This window comes from Columba livia, chromosome 7 (genome assembly GCF_036013475.1).
Source record: "Columba livia isolate bColLiv1 breed racing homer chromosome 7, bColLiv1.pat.W.v2, whole genome shotgun sequence".
NCBI lineage: Eukaryota > Metazoa > Chordata > Aves > Columbiformes > Columbidae > Columba > Columba livia.
The window spans coordinates 38632405-38651261 of NC_088608.1; the positions used below are offsets into that span (position 1 = coordinate 38632405).

An 18857-nucleotide genomic window follows, 5' to 3' on the forward strand; every position below is an offset into this window, starting at 1 on the left:
TACGCAAGATTCTGTAACCTATTTCGTGAAGAGTGGTAACAACTATCAACACAATTCCCAGCTTTAAAAATATCACAGAATCCCAGAATGTCAGGGGTTGGAAGGGACCTGGAAAGCTCATCCAGTGCAATCCCCCCATGGAGCAGGAACACCCAGATGAGGTTACACAGGAAGGTGTCCAGGCGGGTTGGAATGTCTGCACAGAAGGAGACTCCACAACCTCCCTGGGCAGCCTGGGCCAGGCTCTGCCACCCTCACCATGAAGAAGTTCCTTCTCGTATTTAAGTGGAACCTTCTGTGTTCCAGTTTGAACCCATTGCCCCTTGTCCTGTCACTGGTTGTCACCGAGAAGAGCCTGGCTCCATCCTCCTGACACTCCCCCTTTCCATATTGATCCCCATGAATGAGTCACCCCTCAGTCTCCTCTTGTCCAGCTCCAGAGCCCCAGCTCCCTCAGCCTTTCCTCACACGGGAGATGCTCCACTCCCTTCAGCATCTTGGTGGCTGCGCTGGACTCTCTCCAGCAGTTCCCTGTCCTGCTGGAACTGAGGGGCCACAACTGGACACAAGATTCCAGGTGTGGTCTCCCCAGGGCAGAGCAGAGGGGCAGGAGAACCTCTCTGACCTACTGTCCACCCCCTTCTAACCCACCCCAGGTACCATTGGCCTTCCTCTGTCTCTCTAGACAGAGATAAAGAAGGCGTTCAGTAACTCTGCCTTCTCTGTATCTTCTGTCACCAGGACACCCACCTCATTCAGTGGGCCTACACTGCCTCTGGTGTTTTCCATCATTAAATGGAAATGAATTGCGTTACTCTACGCTGCCGTAATGCAGTACTTTTCACACTGTGACAGATGTTGGAAGCTATCAAAGCTACTACATGCAGAGACTGCTTGCTCTCCGTATTTTGCTTATTTTATTCCACCAATGACTTCAACAAATGGATTCATACATAAAGAACCTCTTAAGATGGCAAAACATAATCAGCAGTAAAACACAGCAGGAAGCCAAAAGGACCACGAAGGCCACGGAAAATTATCTTCCCCAGAAATCAGACCCTGCACATTTTACAGCCAGCCTTTACCAGCCCCAGTGCAGCTCTGCCACCCTCTTTCATTCACCGCCACTTAAAAGCAGAAAAACTATTATTCCATGTCTGAACAGCAACTCCTAGGTTAAACCAACTGGTGGATGTAGCTACACGTATATTTAGACACACAAATTATCTTATATACATATACCATAGCGTATATTTGGTTGGAGAGCATCATGGTATCATCTATACGTATAACTTTTCTGATGTACAGACACCATGTATAACCTAATCTCTTTTTAAAAAGGTTAAGACTACAATACCAGCACGTAGGTTACTGATAACAGCGACCATGGTTTGGTTAACTACAACAATCTAACTCAGTTAAACAGTTTTAATGACTTACTGAGAGCTTGAACTGCTAACTTAGGTAAGCAGACAAAACAAGTGCTTACTTCACATTTGTCTTTCACTTTGGAAAGTCACTATGCGAATTAAGTCTTTCCAGCCAGCTCCAATAAATTGGCCCTCACAACACACTCGACCTAACTGAGGCACTTTAGGCAAGATTAATGAGATAGGATGTAATTAATGGGTCAGGCTGGCTCTACTACTATATCAAGGATATACTTGATTGACTGTGGGTAGCAGATTTCCTCTTATTATTTGTAGAAGATGCTTGAGCTGGTCTAGTATTTCCACATGAAGATAACAAGTATCTCAGACAGAGTGGCGACAGCTAACACAGAAGCAATTTGTAGACTCATCTCTACACAGAATCAATGTATCATTTTAACCTAATGGCTACAGAGGTTCCTTCTGTTGGCAAAAAGCACACCCAGGGGCCAGAATTCCTCACACATAGCTATTTTAGGCTTTATTATAAATGGCAGTCATTGTAGCATCTAGGCACTAAAATCATACTTCGTACAGAACTAATAATTATGGTCAGTATTTCCCACTATTACTAAGACTTTGTCCATGTGAGAAAGTTAGCACTGTACAGCAGGGCAGGAATTTATAGTGTTGGAACTATTCCATATTCATTTCATGTATTGACTTTTTTAATGAGACAGCAGATCCTCCATTTACAATAGAGCAAAAAACCCCTGCCGTGTCTATTTGGAAACAGTGCGGTACAGCAACTGCACTGGAAACTCACACCGCACCTCAGCGTTTGCTACCTTCTCCATATGGACAAAGAGGAATTTCAGAATTTACAAAATTCCAGAGAAAACTGGCAATGTTTTAAAACAACATTACAGCAAATTGTTTATGAATCTGCTGGTATCCTTCCTGAATAGAAAGCTACACAGAATATTGTTTTCTCACTCTCACAAAAAGTAAAATGTGTAAGACTTTCAATAATCTCACAAATGTTCAAGTCACACTGATTGAACAAACGATTTGATAAAAATAACAGTTCTATATAAGCAGTACATTCTAGTTTGTCCAGACACAACTGTGGCAGCTTTTAAATGTAGCATAAAATGATTAAAAGTCTACTTGGCTGTGTTGGTTTTGTGATAGTCACAGTGTGCTTGCAATGTATCGAGTTTTAACCAGCGTAATTTAGACCTGCAAGAGATACGAGTTCAGAACATACGCACTGTATGGCACAGTGAGTTTTAAAAAGTCTGTTTCAACACAGGAGTATAGTGAAATATCAAAGTGTCTACAAGGCAGAGTAATGAGGTGTTACACTAATATGGTTTATGTGCTTACACACACACAGGGTTAATTCACTTAATTTTCAGAGGCAGGAAATAAACACCATGAAAAGTTTGCTACGCAACGTGGACAGAACCATGAATTTTTCATGAAGTATTCACAGTTCTGTCCAGTTTCCCACATAATGTAAACTTCCGTGGATGTTACTTCTAGGCATTTCTTGTTGTAATCTGCCCCATCTCCAGAGATCCATTTCTAGGCCACACCTTTCTTCCTATGTAATACGGACGGTTACACAATACAACACAGCACATGGAGAAGAAGGGAAAAGGTGACAAAGTGGGGTACTTTGTATAAATGCAGTTGTCCAAAGGCCACCATTGCAACAGACAAAGGGAGTGGAACTTTGGCAGCGATCTTCAGCAGTTTACTGTAAGAATAGAAAGAAAAAATTGCCATTTGTGTAGCCACACATGCGGAAGTTACACAAATACCATACGTCGCTTTCTTTTGGAAAGTATTTTATAGATTTCAAGGATTTGTTCATTTTTAAAACAGAACAAATAGGTGTAACGGGCAATAACAACTGGTGCATGAGTAAGAGTAATTATTTTAAAAGGCTAATAAAATGGCATTTTAAAATACTCCTATGTTAATTTAGAAATAAGCTCTCTGTAACAAAGAAAGATTGAACGGTTTAGATCATTTGAGTTAACAGGTACTACTCAAGAGGATAAAGTGCACTGGTTATATTATTTGTTGTCTTTCACAAGGCACTAATTCTATATTAGAACTAGAAATGGCAGCAAAGCTCCGCACCCAAAACTTGTTAACCTAGTTGGAAAGGACGTAACATTTCCGTACCTATGCCCAATAAGGCGGAATTACGAGAGCAGAGCTATAATGGTTTAGAATTCTCCTTTCCTTGTAACTTCCTGACAACACATATACTAAGACTTTGTACCATTTGGAAGGATTCAATGAATTGTGAATGAAAAAGTTCCAGTTAAAGAAGTCTTTATGCAACTGATTGTTGTGATAGTCCATGTAGTAAATACCAATTATTTTCTCCACTTACCTGAATCACAGGTACCTTGCATGCATTTTACCCAGTCTTTAACTATACAAGTTTATGAATCTCTGTGTAGGCTGAACAATTACACGTCTGCGCAGCGTAAATTAAGTTTCACCCCACAAACTAAAGTAGTAAGAAAGAAGCAGGAAAACAACAACTAAGGATTAGGCTACAGTACCTTGATTTCAGTTCAGAAATATTTGAATTAATGAGAAGTTCCAAAATGCATACGAGGATAACAGCTGTAGATCTACATGGATCAGGATCAAGGCTAACGCTGTACCTGCAAAAAATGGATTTAAAAGGACGTTACTTGCTAAACGAGGCTACCAAATAACATCCAAGTTGGGAACAAGTGTGTGCTGATAACAACAAACATACATGAATTATATATATGGCATCACAGCCTGATTTTAAATCCTTTCTGAACCATCACTTCCTTCAGCATATCACCGACCACTCAACACCTACTTATAAACCAGACTGCATAGAAGAAACAGTTATAATTAACAGAAGTATTTGATACTATAAGTAGCTAATAATGTAAAGAGTCAAACATTTTCCATTTTTACTATCTTCAAAGTTTCATATTCTTCCACCTTACTGGCAATTTAAGAAGTTACCTGAGATTTTTTAACCAATAAATTAAAGATGGCAAGTTGAGCAACATAATCCATGTGAATAAATTGAGAATGGTAACATGCATCTTAAGATTGTTAACAGCTTCAGCGGTTGTACTGTTGGGAAGCGACTGTGTTGCTTTTGAAGTACAGTCGATCGAACTCTGGTTTTTGACTGTGTCGTTACTGGAGTTCTGTGAAGTTTCTTTTGAGCCATCTGAATCCTGAAAATAAAAGACAAAGTGTGGCAGAATGCAAGCCCTCCTCTCTCCCCCTCCCTTCCTTCAATATGGAAGGAGTAGACACATCTCTCTCTGTGCTGCCTGAGGCCAACAGCTTCTTTTGTTTGGCCCCAGAGCCCCCTGGCCAGGGTCGTTAAGAGAGAGAAGAAGGGAGAGGAAAGGCACCAGGGAGCCACTGGGCTCCCGTGGCCAGTGTGGGGGATGTTTGGAAGCTTCAGGGGCATCCACAGCCAGGGTGGGGGTGCAGAGAAGCTTCTGGAATGCCAGTCAGATCTGATCAGGTTATAAAAAATGGGCTTCTTGTCAAGACGTGCCCCTTGCGTGCAACCTCATGGAGTTACGAGCTGCCCCGCACCGTTGGGGCAGAGACTCCGCTTACCCTGCCGCCACGTGTGTGAGGAAAATTAACCCTCGCAGGATTGCAAGTGTATCTACTCTCTGTGCACATCCGCACGTGTATTCATACCTTCTATGCACATTTACACATGTGCTTTCCGTGCTCAATACAAGCACGTGTATAAATTAACCCTCGCATAATCGCGGGTGTATTTTCCTCCCGTGCTTCCACATAAGCATGTGTAATATTCCGTGCATATTTACACGTGTATTTCTCCTCGCAGGATTGTGAGTGTATTATAAATTTACCCTCGCAGAATTGCAAGTGTACACTTTCCGTACCCAATATGAGTATGTGTATCCCTTTAAAATAACCCCACACCATGTTCAGGCAAGTGTGGACTCTTCCCAGACTCAGGGCCGGCTCCGGCATTGTTTTGGTGAAGCCACGTGCATGCTCACTGTGGACCGCCTGTTGCATTAGTTGCTGCCCCTTAATAATTTTCCTCAACTGATATCCGGACCTGTATTCAAGTCACTTCTGGAGTGCTAAAACCCTGTTTCTCACCGGTTTAATAACAGTTGTTTTGGACCCTATTGTCCCTTAAACTAACCTTGGGGTGCCTCCGTGACACAAAGGTCATAAAAATGCACATGCTTGTAAGAACCCATGGTGGAGGAGGGGAAAAAACTATCACAAGAGCACCACACCAGCTCTGATTTAACAAAAAAACTTGGAAATTATTTCTCAAAACGCCATCAAAAGCAAAGTTCAGTAGTTCAATTTTAAAGCATCTAGATTTAACCAGAAAGCTCTCTTACACCAATAATTTATAAATCTTTGTAAGAAAAGAATGGAGAGTGGAGATGCCCTGACACTGATGCAGCGATAAGAAATGGAGAAAGAACAGAATAAAACAAGTAATAAAGCATGTGGGTGAAAATGAGAGATGATAATTCACAGGAAAAGATACAGGAGGTAATGCAACTGTTGTATAGATTTACCTGTAGTATAGATTATTACCTAGAAATTAAATTTATTTCTTCAGATAAGGCATGCATAGTCAAATACCAGAATTCAGACAAAAACTATTGTTCCGTGTGTATTCGAGACTCACTTTTCCTCTTAAATGTACCTCAGACAAGTTCACATTGCAGTGATCTTGAAGAGTGAATGCAATGTTCATATGTGATGAACAGGCTTCTCATGTCCTGGCTTTTCTTTTGCCTCATGCACACAATAATTAAACTACAGCCATCCGCTCATCACAGCACAACCTCGTGCTATCAAGTCAGTAACAATTCATAATGCATAGGTTTGCCAAACAGCTTTTGGTCACAGTTTTGAACTGGAAAACACTTACCCCATTAATCATGTTTTGTTCTGCTCTTACATTCACATGTAGTTTTATAACCTGGAAGACAGACAGTTTAATTTTTTAGTAATATTTCTTTACACAAAAGCTGCAGTATATGAGAAAATGATAGTGGACAGTGATTATAGTGGACATATGGGACTGTACCTTTCTTTTGTAAGAAACATTGTCAGAAGAACAAAATAATTCTGAAGATTACAAGACTGTTAGAGTCTGGTAAGTTCAGAAAAGACGTATTATTTCAAGTATGTGAATAATAACATTTAAGTATGAAAAATGGTAACTTGTATTTTTGCTTTTAACATGGGGTTAATTCAAAGCATACAAAATTTGGAATTCAGTTGTAAATGAAACATGTTTGGCCTTTCAGTACCTTAAACCAGTATTGAAGGTAAATAATGACTATAGCAAATGCACCGCAAGTGGTCCAGCTGACCAAAGCAAGAGATAACACGCCACAAAGTCCTCTTGGTGTCAGCAACTTGGTATCTCTTCGAGGTGCAGTAGGTCTAAAAACAAAAGAGACAAAACTGCTGTTATACTCTTGTAACAACATCATAACTACAGTGATCAAAGACTAAATCTATTTTGTGAATGACTGGAAAGAAGAAATTGCTCCTGAATATTGATTAAACACTGGAAAAATAAGGACACATTTGAACATACATACCAATTGCTACATAAGCTACTTGTCAAAAAAAACCCACCTTTCTCATCAAATCAACTGGCAAAACAATCGTACATTCTTCCCACACAGGAATTTCTGCCTGCTCAGTCCGAGAAACACAAAAAAGCTTATTTTAAGTTTCTGGATTCGAGCTGATAGGACTAAGAGATGAGTATGAATCTGAAACTGCAAAGATGAGCTGAGGTGTGATGAGGGGAATGGGGTGGGAGCAAGTGCAACACAACTCTGAAAAGGTCAGTACTTCTTGTACATTCCTGGGATGTGCCAGTAGTAAAACAGACATGGAAAACAGAAAAAGCATTGTTCGGAAAATACAATTTTAAAAGCCTTTGCAACAAATGTGGAGAATAACCACAAAAAGAAGGCTAGTCGGCAAGAACAAAGAATTCCACAGAAAAATTCTTTGCTGCTGGCCGTTACCAGATTATTTCAGAACACTGAGCAAAAGTCAACACTATCTACTACAGAGAGATTTATGAAAATTTTTTTTCATCGATAAATTCAGGATGAGATCAGAGCCTGTGTAAGGCACTAGAATTTCAAAGTGAACTGGCTCACTTACAGGCAGGCACACAGAATCTGATTATCCTTGGTGCCATCTCAAGGCATCTCAGGGATAAGAGGGTCATTAGGGGCAGTCAACATGGCTTCACCAAGGGGAAGTCGTGCTTGACCAACCTCATTGACTTTTATGAGGACATAACAAGATGGATGGATGATGGCAGAGCGGTGGACATGGTCTGCCTTGACTTGAGTAAGAAATTTGACACAGTCTCCCACAGCATCCTCACAGCTAAACTGAGGGAGTGCGGTCTGGATGGGCGGGTAGTGAGGTGGACTGTGAACTGGCTGAAGGGAAGAAGCCAGAGAGTTGTGATCAATGGGGCAGAGTCCAGTTGAGGCCTGTATCTAGTGCAGTGCCTCAGGGGTCAGTACTGGGGCCTGTATTATTCAATATATTCATCAATTATTTGGATGAGGGAATAGAGTGACTGTCAGCAAGTTTGCTGATGACACCAAGCTGGGAGGAGTGGCTGACACGCCAGAGGCTGTGCTGCCATCCAGAGATCTGGACAGGCTGGGGAGCTGGGCAGGGAAAAATTTAATGCAATATAACAAGGGAAAGTGCAGAGTCTGTCATCTGGGCAGGAACAACCCCAGGTTCCAGTATAAGTTGGGGAATGACCTATTAGAGAGCAGTGTAGGGGAAAGGGACCTGGGGGTCCTGGTGGACAGCAGAATGACCATGAGCCAGCACTGTGCCCTTGTGGCCAGGAAGGCCAATGGTACCTGGGGTGGGTTAGAAGGGGGTGGTCAGTAGGTCAGAGAGGTTCTCCTGCCCCTCTGCTCTGCCCTGGGGAGACCACACCTGGAATATTGTGTCCAGTTGTGGCCCCTCAGTTCCAGCAGGACAGGGAACTGTTGGAGAGTCCAGCGCAGCCACCAAGATGCTGAAGGGAGTGGAGCATCTCCCGTGTGAGGAAAGGCTGAGGGAGCTGGGGCTCTGGAGCTGGACAAGAGGAGACTGAGGGGTGACCTCATTAATGTTTATAGATATATAAAGGGTGAGTGTCAGGAGGATGGAACCAGGCTCTTCTCGGTGACAACCAATGAGAGGACAAGGGGCAATGGGTGCAAACTGGAACACAAAAGGTTTCACTTAAATTTGAGAAGAAATGTCTTCTCAGTAAGGGTGACAGAACACTGGACCAGGCTGCCCAGGGAGGTTGTGGAGTCTCCTTCTGTGCAGACATTCCAACCCGCCTGGACACCTTCCTGTGTAACCTCATCTGGGTGTTCCTGCTCCATGGGGGGATTGCACTGGATGAGCTTTCCAGGTCCCTTCCAGTCCCTCACATTCTGGGATTCTATGATTTTCCTGCCTCTGCCCAAGACATTCTCAGTGCTTGCAGGAAATGAAATGTGCTAGTGAAAAGGGTATGAATGGAGCTAAACCCCTTTAAATTTTACTAAGTGTAGTTTCAAAACTTAGAAGTTCATCACTTCATCACTTAAAAACTAATACTAGTTTCTGAGCATCCACTGTAACAAAAAAAAAAAAGATTGTTGAGAATAAATAGCTGATACAACATCTGATATTGGGTAGAATAAGACCAAAATCGCTAGGGATGGATTTTTAAATATCCATTTACTGGCTATTTTCTGAGTAAAGAGCATCCCACCCAACTTTCTGGAGACAGAGAGCTGTCTCAAATCTAGCTGAGGACTGTTACCAGCATGAGAACAGTCCAACCATTACAACAGCTAACCATCTTACCCAATTTACTCATTTACCCCTTCAAAATCCTTTTATCTTCCTTGCTTTTTTAAAAACCCCTTCCATATTTGAATACTTATCTCTACAGGCAAAAAACGTTCCAGTGTTCCCAAATCTATAAAATTAATCGGTCTTGTAGGGGGAAATTAACATCCAAGAAGTTTTTGTTTTACAAACCTGTTTAAATTCTTCAGTGCAGTTTATCCAATATGAATAAAATGAACTGTTGCAATGCTTATAGTATCTTTTTAAAATACATACATTCATTTTTTGAGCTGCTGAAAAGGGAATAGTCCAGGTGCTTTCTTTTCCCCAACCACCTTTCTCAAAAACAAACCGAAAAGCTTCATAACAGCTGGCAAAGGAAACAGGAAAGCCATTTCTGTTCCCTTTCAGAGACGTGGAATAAGGAACACGAGGCAAGCCTCATACTTCGTTAGTACTTAACACAGACAAACTGAGATGCCTAAACCATTTATATTGCAGAATTTAGTCTGCCCAAGCATTCACACTGAAGCAAACAGAAAAAACTGCTAGGGTCACAGCCATCTAAAAGAGCATAATTATACAGCATAATGTTGTTTTACCTAATCAGAGTGAACCATAATGAAGAGAAGAGTCTCAGGGATAGAGAGAAAAATACTCCACTCCAGTAGGCAATGCCTGTCCCAAAAAGAAAGAGAATCAGGGACACAAGGGGGAACCACGTGTCCTGACTACTCAGAGCAGCTGCATCCACCTCCGGCAGCGACAGTGATTCCCATATTTCTCTAAACCAGTTAAACCTGCCAAAAACATGAAAGCAGTATTACTTATCACTTTCAATCGCCGTTACAGAAAGATATATATCAACTACGCCTCCTACTACAGCCTTTCAACGGAAATCACAGTCAGGTGCTCACGACGACTACAGATAAAATAACCAACAGCTTTACTGAAACTTCTGGTTAGGAAACTGTTGTACATAAATAGATAAGATATGCAAACTCACCCCTGTAGAAACACAACGACGCTTATAAGAGGTTCTACTTTGTAGGGTTTAGCTGTCCTAACTAGTTCAAGGGTAAAGTCTGGACACTGGCCTAGAATCAAGAACAGAAAGCATTTACAGTTATTATTTTGTCATGAACTTTAACAGAGAAAATCCACAACAAAAAGCAAATTCGGACAAAGGTTTCAAAGTTCACTTTAAAACAAGACACCCCTGTCTTATAACAGTCCAGTAAGTCAGCATACTTCATCAGCAAGGCCCTTAATTGGTGGATCACTCATATTCAGGTAATAGGTCAGAAAAGCTTCTAGAAAGAGTAGAGAGTTTATTACAAACACCACCTGAATTTAAACAAAATGCCTTTTTGTCTGAAGATATGTCTAAAAGTCTGCAAAATTCATCCTCATGCAAGAAATAAAGTGCTTGTGCATATTAACAATATATTTTAAACTTTTAGATGTATTTTTAGGTAGACTTCTGTTAATTCCAAGATGTTGTGTAACATCAATCATTCACAAAGAAGGGAGTGAAGAATAAAATAACACGGAAATATTCTGCTACCATACTACCCACATCGAAACTCAAGAGCATAGATGCAAGTACCTGCACAACTTCAATGACACTTGGCTTAAAAAATTCACAAGTAGTATTTCAACAGATATTGCATTAAAAAAAAAATGATAGAAAGCTACCTGTTGATATCCATGTGCTCAATTGTCCTCCATAGGTAAGAAGAATATTAGAAACAACATAGGCAGGAAGAGCACCAGCATGGAACCTTATTATCTGAAAGATGAGGATATAAGGATAACTTCTAATTTACATATATAAAAATATTTAAAATACACACAAATATTATCATTAAGCTGGCACAATAATGTGATTGGAAAATTCGTCTTGTAAGATTCAAATAGTTTCTTCTTTTCATGCATAAGTATTTGACAACCACCAGCAGCAACTAACGTTACATGTGGAAAATACTCAGATTTCTCGTAAATGGCTAATCAAAAGTGTTTTGATAAATGACCAAATTCTTAATGAATGCATTTTTTCCAGTCAAGAAAAGCATTAAAAGAATACAGCAGCATGTTAACGATGCTTCAGTAAAATAAATTAAAAAGCTAAAAGGCCACTTTCCAAGCAAACCCTGCATATAGTCACATATGCTTTCGGGTAAAGAATTTTTGGAAGCAATTTCATCCGTGTTTTAATTGGCTTCCACTGTCCCAAGTCATGACGAGATATCTGATTAACACACAAGTGCCAAGGTTTTCAATGATCATTGCGTAGTGTTCCCCTCGACATCAGGGTGGAACATGAAGAGCCAGAGGAGAGAAGGGAAGACGGGAAAGCTACTGTGGATGCTACGGACATAAAAACCAATCTAGTACTAGAAGGTTTTCTTACTTGCCCAAGAATCTGCGTAAGTGACGTCTGCAGAATTACCTCGATAAAAAACAAGTGTTTTATTATTTTATACAACTGTAAGCATATATAAAAAGTCTTCCGTTTTTAAGAAGCCAATTTAAGTATTAGAATGCAGCAATCCCATAACTAAAATGTACAACAGTTTATTACTGACTTTTTAAAAACAAATGCCTTATAGTTGTTCTCAGAAACGAAAGCTCAATTTTCAACATTACTCCCGCTGTTGCAAAGTATTTGTAACATGCACTACATCTTAAAGGCCAAACAGACCACCCTTTAGATTTGCTTAGTATTTATTTTGATTAATTAGCTACACGTTTTAAAAGACCGGATTATGCCAAAATTATACAGCAATGCAAAATAGCTATAAAATAAATGTGCGTTACTCACTTCATACTGACAGTCTGAGGAAGAGTAAATATTTAGCTCTGGAACCCTGCTGTCATTTTGAGGACGAGCAATGTGCAGTTTTGCAGAAATCTCAGTAAGAGATGGAACTCTGAAACAGCAACTTAATTGGTAATCGTTGTCCTTATAATCAGAAAAAGCCAAACATGACTTAAGTCTTTGACAAGCACACGCAAAGCAGAACTAGGACACCAAGTGTCACCACAAGCTATGACTGAAATGGTAAAATGAACTTGTTTTTCATATTGCAAAGAACTAAGTAACATTCTTAATCCCCTGTCCTCTGCACTACCAGGGGAACAGCACTTAGAAAAGCAGGCAAGCAAATTAGTGAGAACTATTAAGCAAACAATTTGTATAAATTCTTATTCTGAGGAAAAGTCAAAACAACTTTGTGAACAACAGCATAAAGATAAATGAGGAAGAGATGCGGAAGCCAAACACTTAAGATGGATAAAACTGTCTCATATCAGGAATTTTACCACAACAGGATGCAAACATTCTTCAAAAACATATCAATAAGCAAATTATAATCGTTAAAGTCCTTACTTTGCTACAATTATTGAGTCTTCATGTGACCAGGGTATATGAAGTCTGTAAACATTAGGTTTCCTTTCTGAAATGGAAGATAATTAAATAAAGATAAAGTTAATTAAGAACATAATGTGGCAACTGTCTCGAAAATCTAAAACGCAAGTAAAAGGAAAGTGGCATGTGGATCACTATATAGTATCCCTGGGCAACTGACACTGCAATGCACATCAGCGTAGTTAATATTGAATAAAGATTACGTTTTTTAACACCTGCTGTTACAGAACAGACAAAAAGAAATCAAGGTTTAAAGGCAGGACAGTTATGAGAAAACTGGTTTTCAAGGCACAGCTGTAAACTCAAGATACTAAATCCATTACTTTTTCTTTTTTTTGGAAACAAAGTCCTTTAGCATCCCATTCTGTTTAGGCTCATGCAGCTCAACATTCGCATTTGAGTCCCATAATTAACAAATAGAAATCCTAACCAAATGTGCTAGTCTGGAGAAAAACTTCCGCCATAATGCAGAACATCCTGCTGGAAGTTGAACCTCCCTTTGCTGGGAAGTACGAAAACCAAACATCTGAGGACTAACTCCACATATTCCTCAAGTTGTCCTTAGCAAAAAGTGGCAAGTGAGAGGTATTAGCAGAGACATTGAGCAGATTGCAACAGTTCTGCCCATTGCATGAGTGGACTTTTGTTTCCACCAACTTCAGTCTTGGGAATTTTCAACAAGCTTTGTTTTAGAAATGTATACTTTAGAAGACTTAATTTTACCTTTGAGTGACTGGCAGTGGCTCTCTACATGAATTTTGAATGCTTGATATATCTACAACATAGAAAAAAAAATCATGTTCTCCAAACAAAGGTTACATTAGCTTCAAAAATCAAGTAGTGTTCTTACTTGGTTAAAGTGCTGGAGCTGTACATTATAAAGTAAGCCAGTTGAATTTAATACAATTTTGCTTGAAGAAAGCCCTGTAAGGGATGTATTATTTTCACATATTAGACAAAATTATTTGAGAACTCACTACATCTTCAGATTATTTTTTTAAGGATATTTATGCTTCTAGATCTGATTGTCAAAACCCCGACATTGCTTATTTGTCTGTTACTAACAAGAGCAGTGTTACCTTTAGCAAAAACAACCCCCAAAAAACTCCCCTGACCATTGGAATTTCTAGACAAATTTATTATCCAAATGTTGGTAATATTAGTTTTCCTTTTTTTTTCCCCAAAAGTAACAAACTATACTTACCAAATGAAAAAAGATGTGTTACAGGAAGCTGTACCGTTCTGGAATCCTCTTGGAAGAATTCACAGTCCAAAGTATACTGCAATTCAGGATATTAGATACAAATCTAAACCAAGCACAAGACGATAAAGCCTTTGCACTTTGCTCTCACACATTTGCAACAGTGTCCAAAAGGCTATTAAAATAGCTTACAACAACTAGAATCCTGTTCACATCCCTCCTTCTCAGCTACATCTCTTTTTTTGTGGGGGTGTTGCAAAGGAGAGTGACTTAGTGACTTGTCTAGACTCTGGATACAATCTCCTAAGCAAAAAGAACCTTTAGTTTGTCTCCTGAAGTTTAATCATTCAAAAGCAAAGCGAAGTATCCAGCAGGTACGAGTTGCACCATCTCTAGTAAGTATTTAGTTCACTTGAGAATTATTTCCCATCCCACTGCAAATCCAGTATTTGTTTACTTTATACAAGTAGTCTCCAGGATTTAGCTCTGTACTGCAGTGTAGCAGGTAGCATTTCACAGGTGATCTCGTCTGTCTTTGCTTATCTAGAATGCCACATATTACTAATTTAACTGCAAGATGTCTTATCTGAAGATACACTCATAGAAGAGCATTATAATCCCTTCAGCTGTGAATAATTTCTTACATCATGATTATACCACAGAGACTGTATTTGTGTCGCAGAAAGGCATGTCGGATCTTGTTAGACTTTAAATTCCAGTTCAGTGTTCTGCCATTTTCAGGTCAAACTACAAAGGCCTGCCAGGCCCAGCTGTGTAATCCAGAGTCTGCTGACATTCACTGCAAGGGTTCCTCTTACTGGGATCCTGAGGGGCCTTGAGTTTATTGTTTCTCCAAGTAACTAATACGCTTCCTTTTCCTTCCATCATAGCATCTGAAAGCTATTGACACACTAAGCAAGCAATTTCTGCCCTTTTTTCTTTTTTTTTTTTTACCTTATTGCCAGCTGTGGGTGGCACCTGAATGACGATGTGGGACAAAGAAGGATAGTCCTGAAGTTTCAGTATTACAACCTAAAAAAACCCAAAAGAATCAGAAAAGCCATTATTGAATATACCCTTTACTTTGCCCCGTGCCAGATCCCAGATGTCCCCTCTTGTCCCTTTCCTCTGGAATACAACTGTGTGTTCCAACGCTGTGAACAGAATGGATCCTTCTCCTTTGATATGTAACCACCTCACCCTCGTACAAGTCACATACAATACTCACCTTGGTGGTTGGAAGTAACTCAGCTCTCCAGGATAAATCAGTAGCTTCCAGGCTGTAAAAATTTGTCAACATTAAAGGATGAACATATTCATTATGCAGTCCCTTCATCACGACAGTGGATTAACATACCAGCTTTTCTCCCTCTCTACCTGGATTCACGTGATTTTAAACTGAGAACAAGTCTGGGTCTACTGCAGTTAGTACCAAAGTAACTTATCAAACTGTAATCATTTCAGATACCGCAAAAATTAAGCCCATCTCTAGCTTTGTCATACACACAGCATTGAGCAGTTATTAGCCATGCAACTTCAGACACATAATGAAAACTCTTCATGAGCTAAAACAGCAGTAGCAGTGAATTAACACACAGATTTACTAGCATCTTTTAAACATCAAAAGTACCATTTTTCCTATGGGAACACCTAAAACTTACCATATCAAACAAACCATTGTTAGCTGCCACAGAGCTTGCACCAGTTCTAAAATAGTGTGTACTTAACACACTGAACTGCAACACGTTCAGTCATTTTAAGTTATGATTTTTCAAATACCAGGATACTTCTGTTTCTCTAAATAGTGTTACACGGCCTTGGGACACGCAGTCCACAGGAAAACCACTATTATTATTATTAGAGGAGGTTTTAGGCAGCAGTATTGTCTGCAAGAGAGCAACAGGAGCGACTCTTCACTGCTGTGAAAGTCACAAATATAGCTTAAAGAAGAAAAAATTCAGCGATTTTATTCCTCATTCATGCAGTAATTTGGAGAAAACCTATTCTTGCCTGTTTTCTTGATGTGCATGAATTATTCACAGTAAGAATTTTACTTTTCTTCCCAATCCCTTCCTAGGGAGAAGGATATTTCATATGCTTTAAATTCAAATGTAGTCTCCCAAGATCCATTTGAATAAAGAACAGGAACTGTTTACACTCACCACATCGATGAATTACTGTTCATACAGCCATAAATCCAGCTACTTGTGTCCTGTAAATCAATACCATAAAACAGTACATGAGCTATATGTGAATGTATTTATAAATACACTAAAAAAAGCAAATCTTTACTACAAACAATGCAGGAGTTAATGCTGATAATCTTCTCCAAAATGTCTATAAGGTGTTTCAGTACACCAGATGTCAGCAACCCTTCTAAAAATCCTCTGACAGCAGGACCTTGGTGCAATTAGCTTACTAAAGAGAAAAAGAGCTCCATCTCATTCCCTTTTTCTTAAGTGTCTCTGCAGTAGCTATCACTGGAGTGACCAAACTCTCAGAAAGAAGTCAAATGCTGAAGTGTAAAATCAAAGATGACGGTATAAACAGCGACTCTCAGATTTCCTCCGTTATTTATAATGAAAGACATCCACCAGCTTTTTCTTCTCCATTTCACAATGAAGTCAGACCTCTCTATTAACAGCAAGTGACATCCTCCGTTAAGTCTGATATAATAATCTTGGAATTACAATTACAAGGACGGAAAGATGAAGCCTAAGAGTGAAAGGTGGTGGTTTCTAGGAACCATTTTAAATAACTTAAATAATTTGCCACCTTTTCTGCTGATGAATCAATACATTTTCTAAGAACAGATCCAAGGTTAAGCAAACAGACTTTCATTGTTTCTCTTCAAAAAAATATCTGCCTTACATATGATGCAAGATTCAATTTTATTAAACTTTACTAACTAAAATAAATGCTTCAAGGTATTATCTGAAGTAGTTGAAGAATACTTTAGATTTTTAACGTTCTACTGCTCCCCTGAGAATTTCAGTGTTCTGAAGCGATAGCACCATGATGCAAATATCTCGGGCACTGTTCTGTACCTCCTGCTCCTCAAGCAGCACTTGTCCTGTCTTTAACATATTATAACAAAGGCAAAACTACCCTATCAAAGCCCAACTAAGACCACAACAATGTGTAAATATTGAAAGGGTTACTGGGAAGGACAATTACAAAAGCGCTGGGAATATACAATCTCTTTTCACAACGGCGGAATGAATCTCTTCTTTGGGAGGGGGAGGAGGAGCAACAGGGACAGGCAGGATGGATCAGCAAAGCATCTCAATTTTCTTGCCACTAAGCTAAAATACATCATTCCGAAAAGCATATTTATCCATCTCCAGTTTGCCGAAAAAGAATGTGAAAAATATTTCAAAAACATTTTGGTTGAATTTATGTGTCTTGAGCTAAAAATTCAAGAAATGCACATTATCGCCTCTTCTCTCAATAGGAGACAAGTGGAAAGGTGCTGTTGTCTCATGTGGCTTCTATTCGCTTCCACTGCTTAGTGGAACATCTCTGTAGCCTTTCAGGCTCATTCAAATTTTACCATAGGAAAGCAGACCTATAAAGCGCTTTCCCCAATTACACATGTACCCGAATCCTGGCAGCATTAACAATAATGTCTTCATTCAAAATCCTCAATACACACTGGTACTAAATTAAAGGAGAAAGTAATATAGGGCTAACCATAAGAGAGTCAAAAATAAAACATTCAGGTGGCATTAAAGGTTTCAGACTTTGAACACTGTGACACACTAAAAGTAGTATATCTATTACAACATATTTGTCTGTGAATATAAAAGGATGTCAGTAATTGCAAGAAGTGTTCGTTAAACTGTCTTAAAACTGCAGCAAATCTAAACTAAACCAACACAATTTTATAAACAAACTCCAGACATTAAAGCAGTATTTTCTCACCAACATACTGTTTTCACAGTAAACATGACTGGATGATTTTCTGTGGCTTGCAAGAGGAAATGTGAAATACTTCCCATCAGAATCCTTAAAAGAAAGAGAAAAATAAATGCTCATGAGGGGAAAAAAAAAAAAAGGCCCAAAAACACAATCAGGAAAAAGAAGTTACTTACATTGTAAACTGAGTAAGTCCATTTCGAGGCTTTGACTGTAATCCATGTGAAAGCTCCTAAAAATAAATAAGTTTTTACATGCCACACTGCAGGAACTATCATCCTTATCTCCAAAAATCGTACCCTTTACCTGCGGCCAAGGTCTGACCTCTTATCTGTAAGCACCTATAAACTTTATAAGCTTTCATCGCACTCAGGATTGCTACTGCTTAGAATTACACACAACAGTTATCAGCTACACAGGAAACAGCAAAACCCTAGGGTCCAAGTACTGCAGATTAACTGTGAAATAAAAACCCTATGGATCTTGAAACAAAGCTCTCAAGGCAACAAAACAAGTAAGAAACTGAATGATACTAATGGAATTAAGGGTAGCTGATTAAAGATGAGGCAACATTAGAAACAGCCCGAATCTTCGCTCCTGTCAGTCTTTTAAGAAAACTAATACAGCAACTTGTGTAGAAGCAAGTCAACAATGAAGTAGTGAGTAACACATACAAGAAAACAATAGGTGTTTAAAGGTATGTCTGCAGAAAAAGAACAAGACAGAATAACAAAGAGATCAGAGACACAAACACTGCAAATTGTCATGCAAGAATCCCGTTCAAAAGGAAACTGCTGCACACCTGTGAGTTCCGTAAAAGCTTCAGGACTTTCCTCAAATATCTTTGCAGGGTGTCTCACGAAGTGGTGGTTCAGTACAGACATCCTCTTCTTTGGATCCTCAGTTATCTCCAAAATGAGAACATTGACAAATTTTATCAATTTGTGTGATTTACAATCATCACATGATGTCACAGGGGTGACAGAAAGCACGAGAGATTATT

The 18857-nt window shown here is 39.4% G+C and overlaps 1 protein-coding gene across 2 annotated transcripts in view; it reads right to left on the reverse strand.

The window, feature by feature from the left end:
- Positions 1 to 894: 894 nt before the first annotated feature.
- Positions 895 to 18857, reverse strand: part of PGAP1 (post-GPI attachment to proteins inositol deacylase 1) — a 31076-nt gene continuing 13113 nt past the window's right edge. The window contains exons 8-27 of one of the 2 annotated variants that reach the window (XM_065069939.1): positions 18657 to 18762; positions 18031 to 18086; positions 17861 to 17944; positions 16099 to 16148; positions 15165 to 15216; positions 14891 to 14968; positions 13940 to 14015; positions 13586 to 13659; positions 13459 to 13510; positions 12697 to 12763; positions 12130 to 12238; positions 11719 to 11757; positions 11004 to 11097; positions 10312 to 10402; positions 9908 to 10105; positions 6728 to 6863; positions 6343 to 6393; positions 4404 to 4624; positions 3959 to 4063; positions 895 to 3135 (exon numbers count right to left, since the gene is read on the reverse strand). In XM_065069939.1, coding sequence (XP_064926011.1) covers positions 2997 to 3135; positions 3959 to 4063; positions 4404 to 4624; positions 6343 to 6393; positions 6728 to 6863; positions 9908 to 10105; positions 10312 to 10402; positions 11004 to 11097; positions 11719 to 11757; positions 12130 to 12238; positions 12697 to 12763; positions 13459 to 13510; positions 13586 to 13659; positions 13940 to 14015; positions 14891 to 14968; positions 15165 to 15216; positions 16099 to 16148; positions 17861 to 17944; positions 18031 to 18086; positions 18657 to 18762 — 1878 coding nt within the window. In that variant the 3' untranslated portion in view covers positions 895 to 2996. The remainder of the gene's footprint in view (positions 3136 to 3958; positions 4064 to 4403; positions 4625 to 6342; positions 6394 to 6727; positions 6864 to 9907; positions 10106 to 10311; positions 10403 to 11003; positions 11098 to 11718; positions 11758 to 12129; positions 12239 to 12696; positions 12764 to 13458; positions 13511 to 13585; positions 13660 to 13939; positions 14016 to 14890; positions 14969 to 15164; positions 15217 to 16098; positions 16149 to 17860; positions 17945 to 18030; positions 18087 to 18656; positions 18763 to 18857) is intronic. The other variant, XM_065069940.1, reaches the window with a different exon arrangement.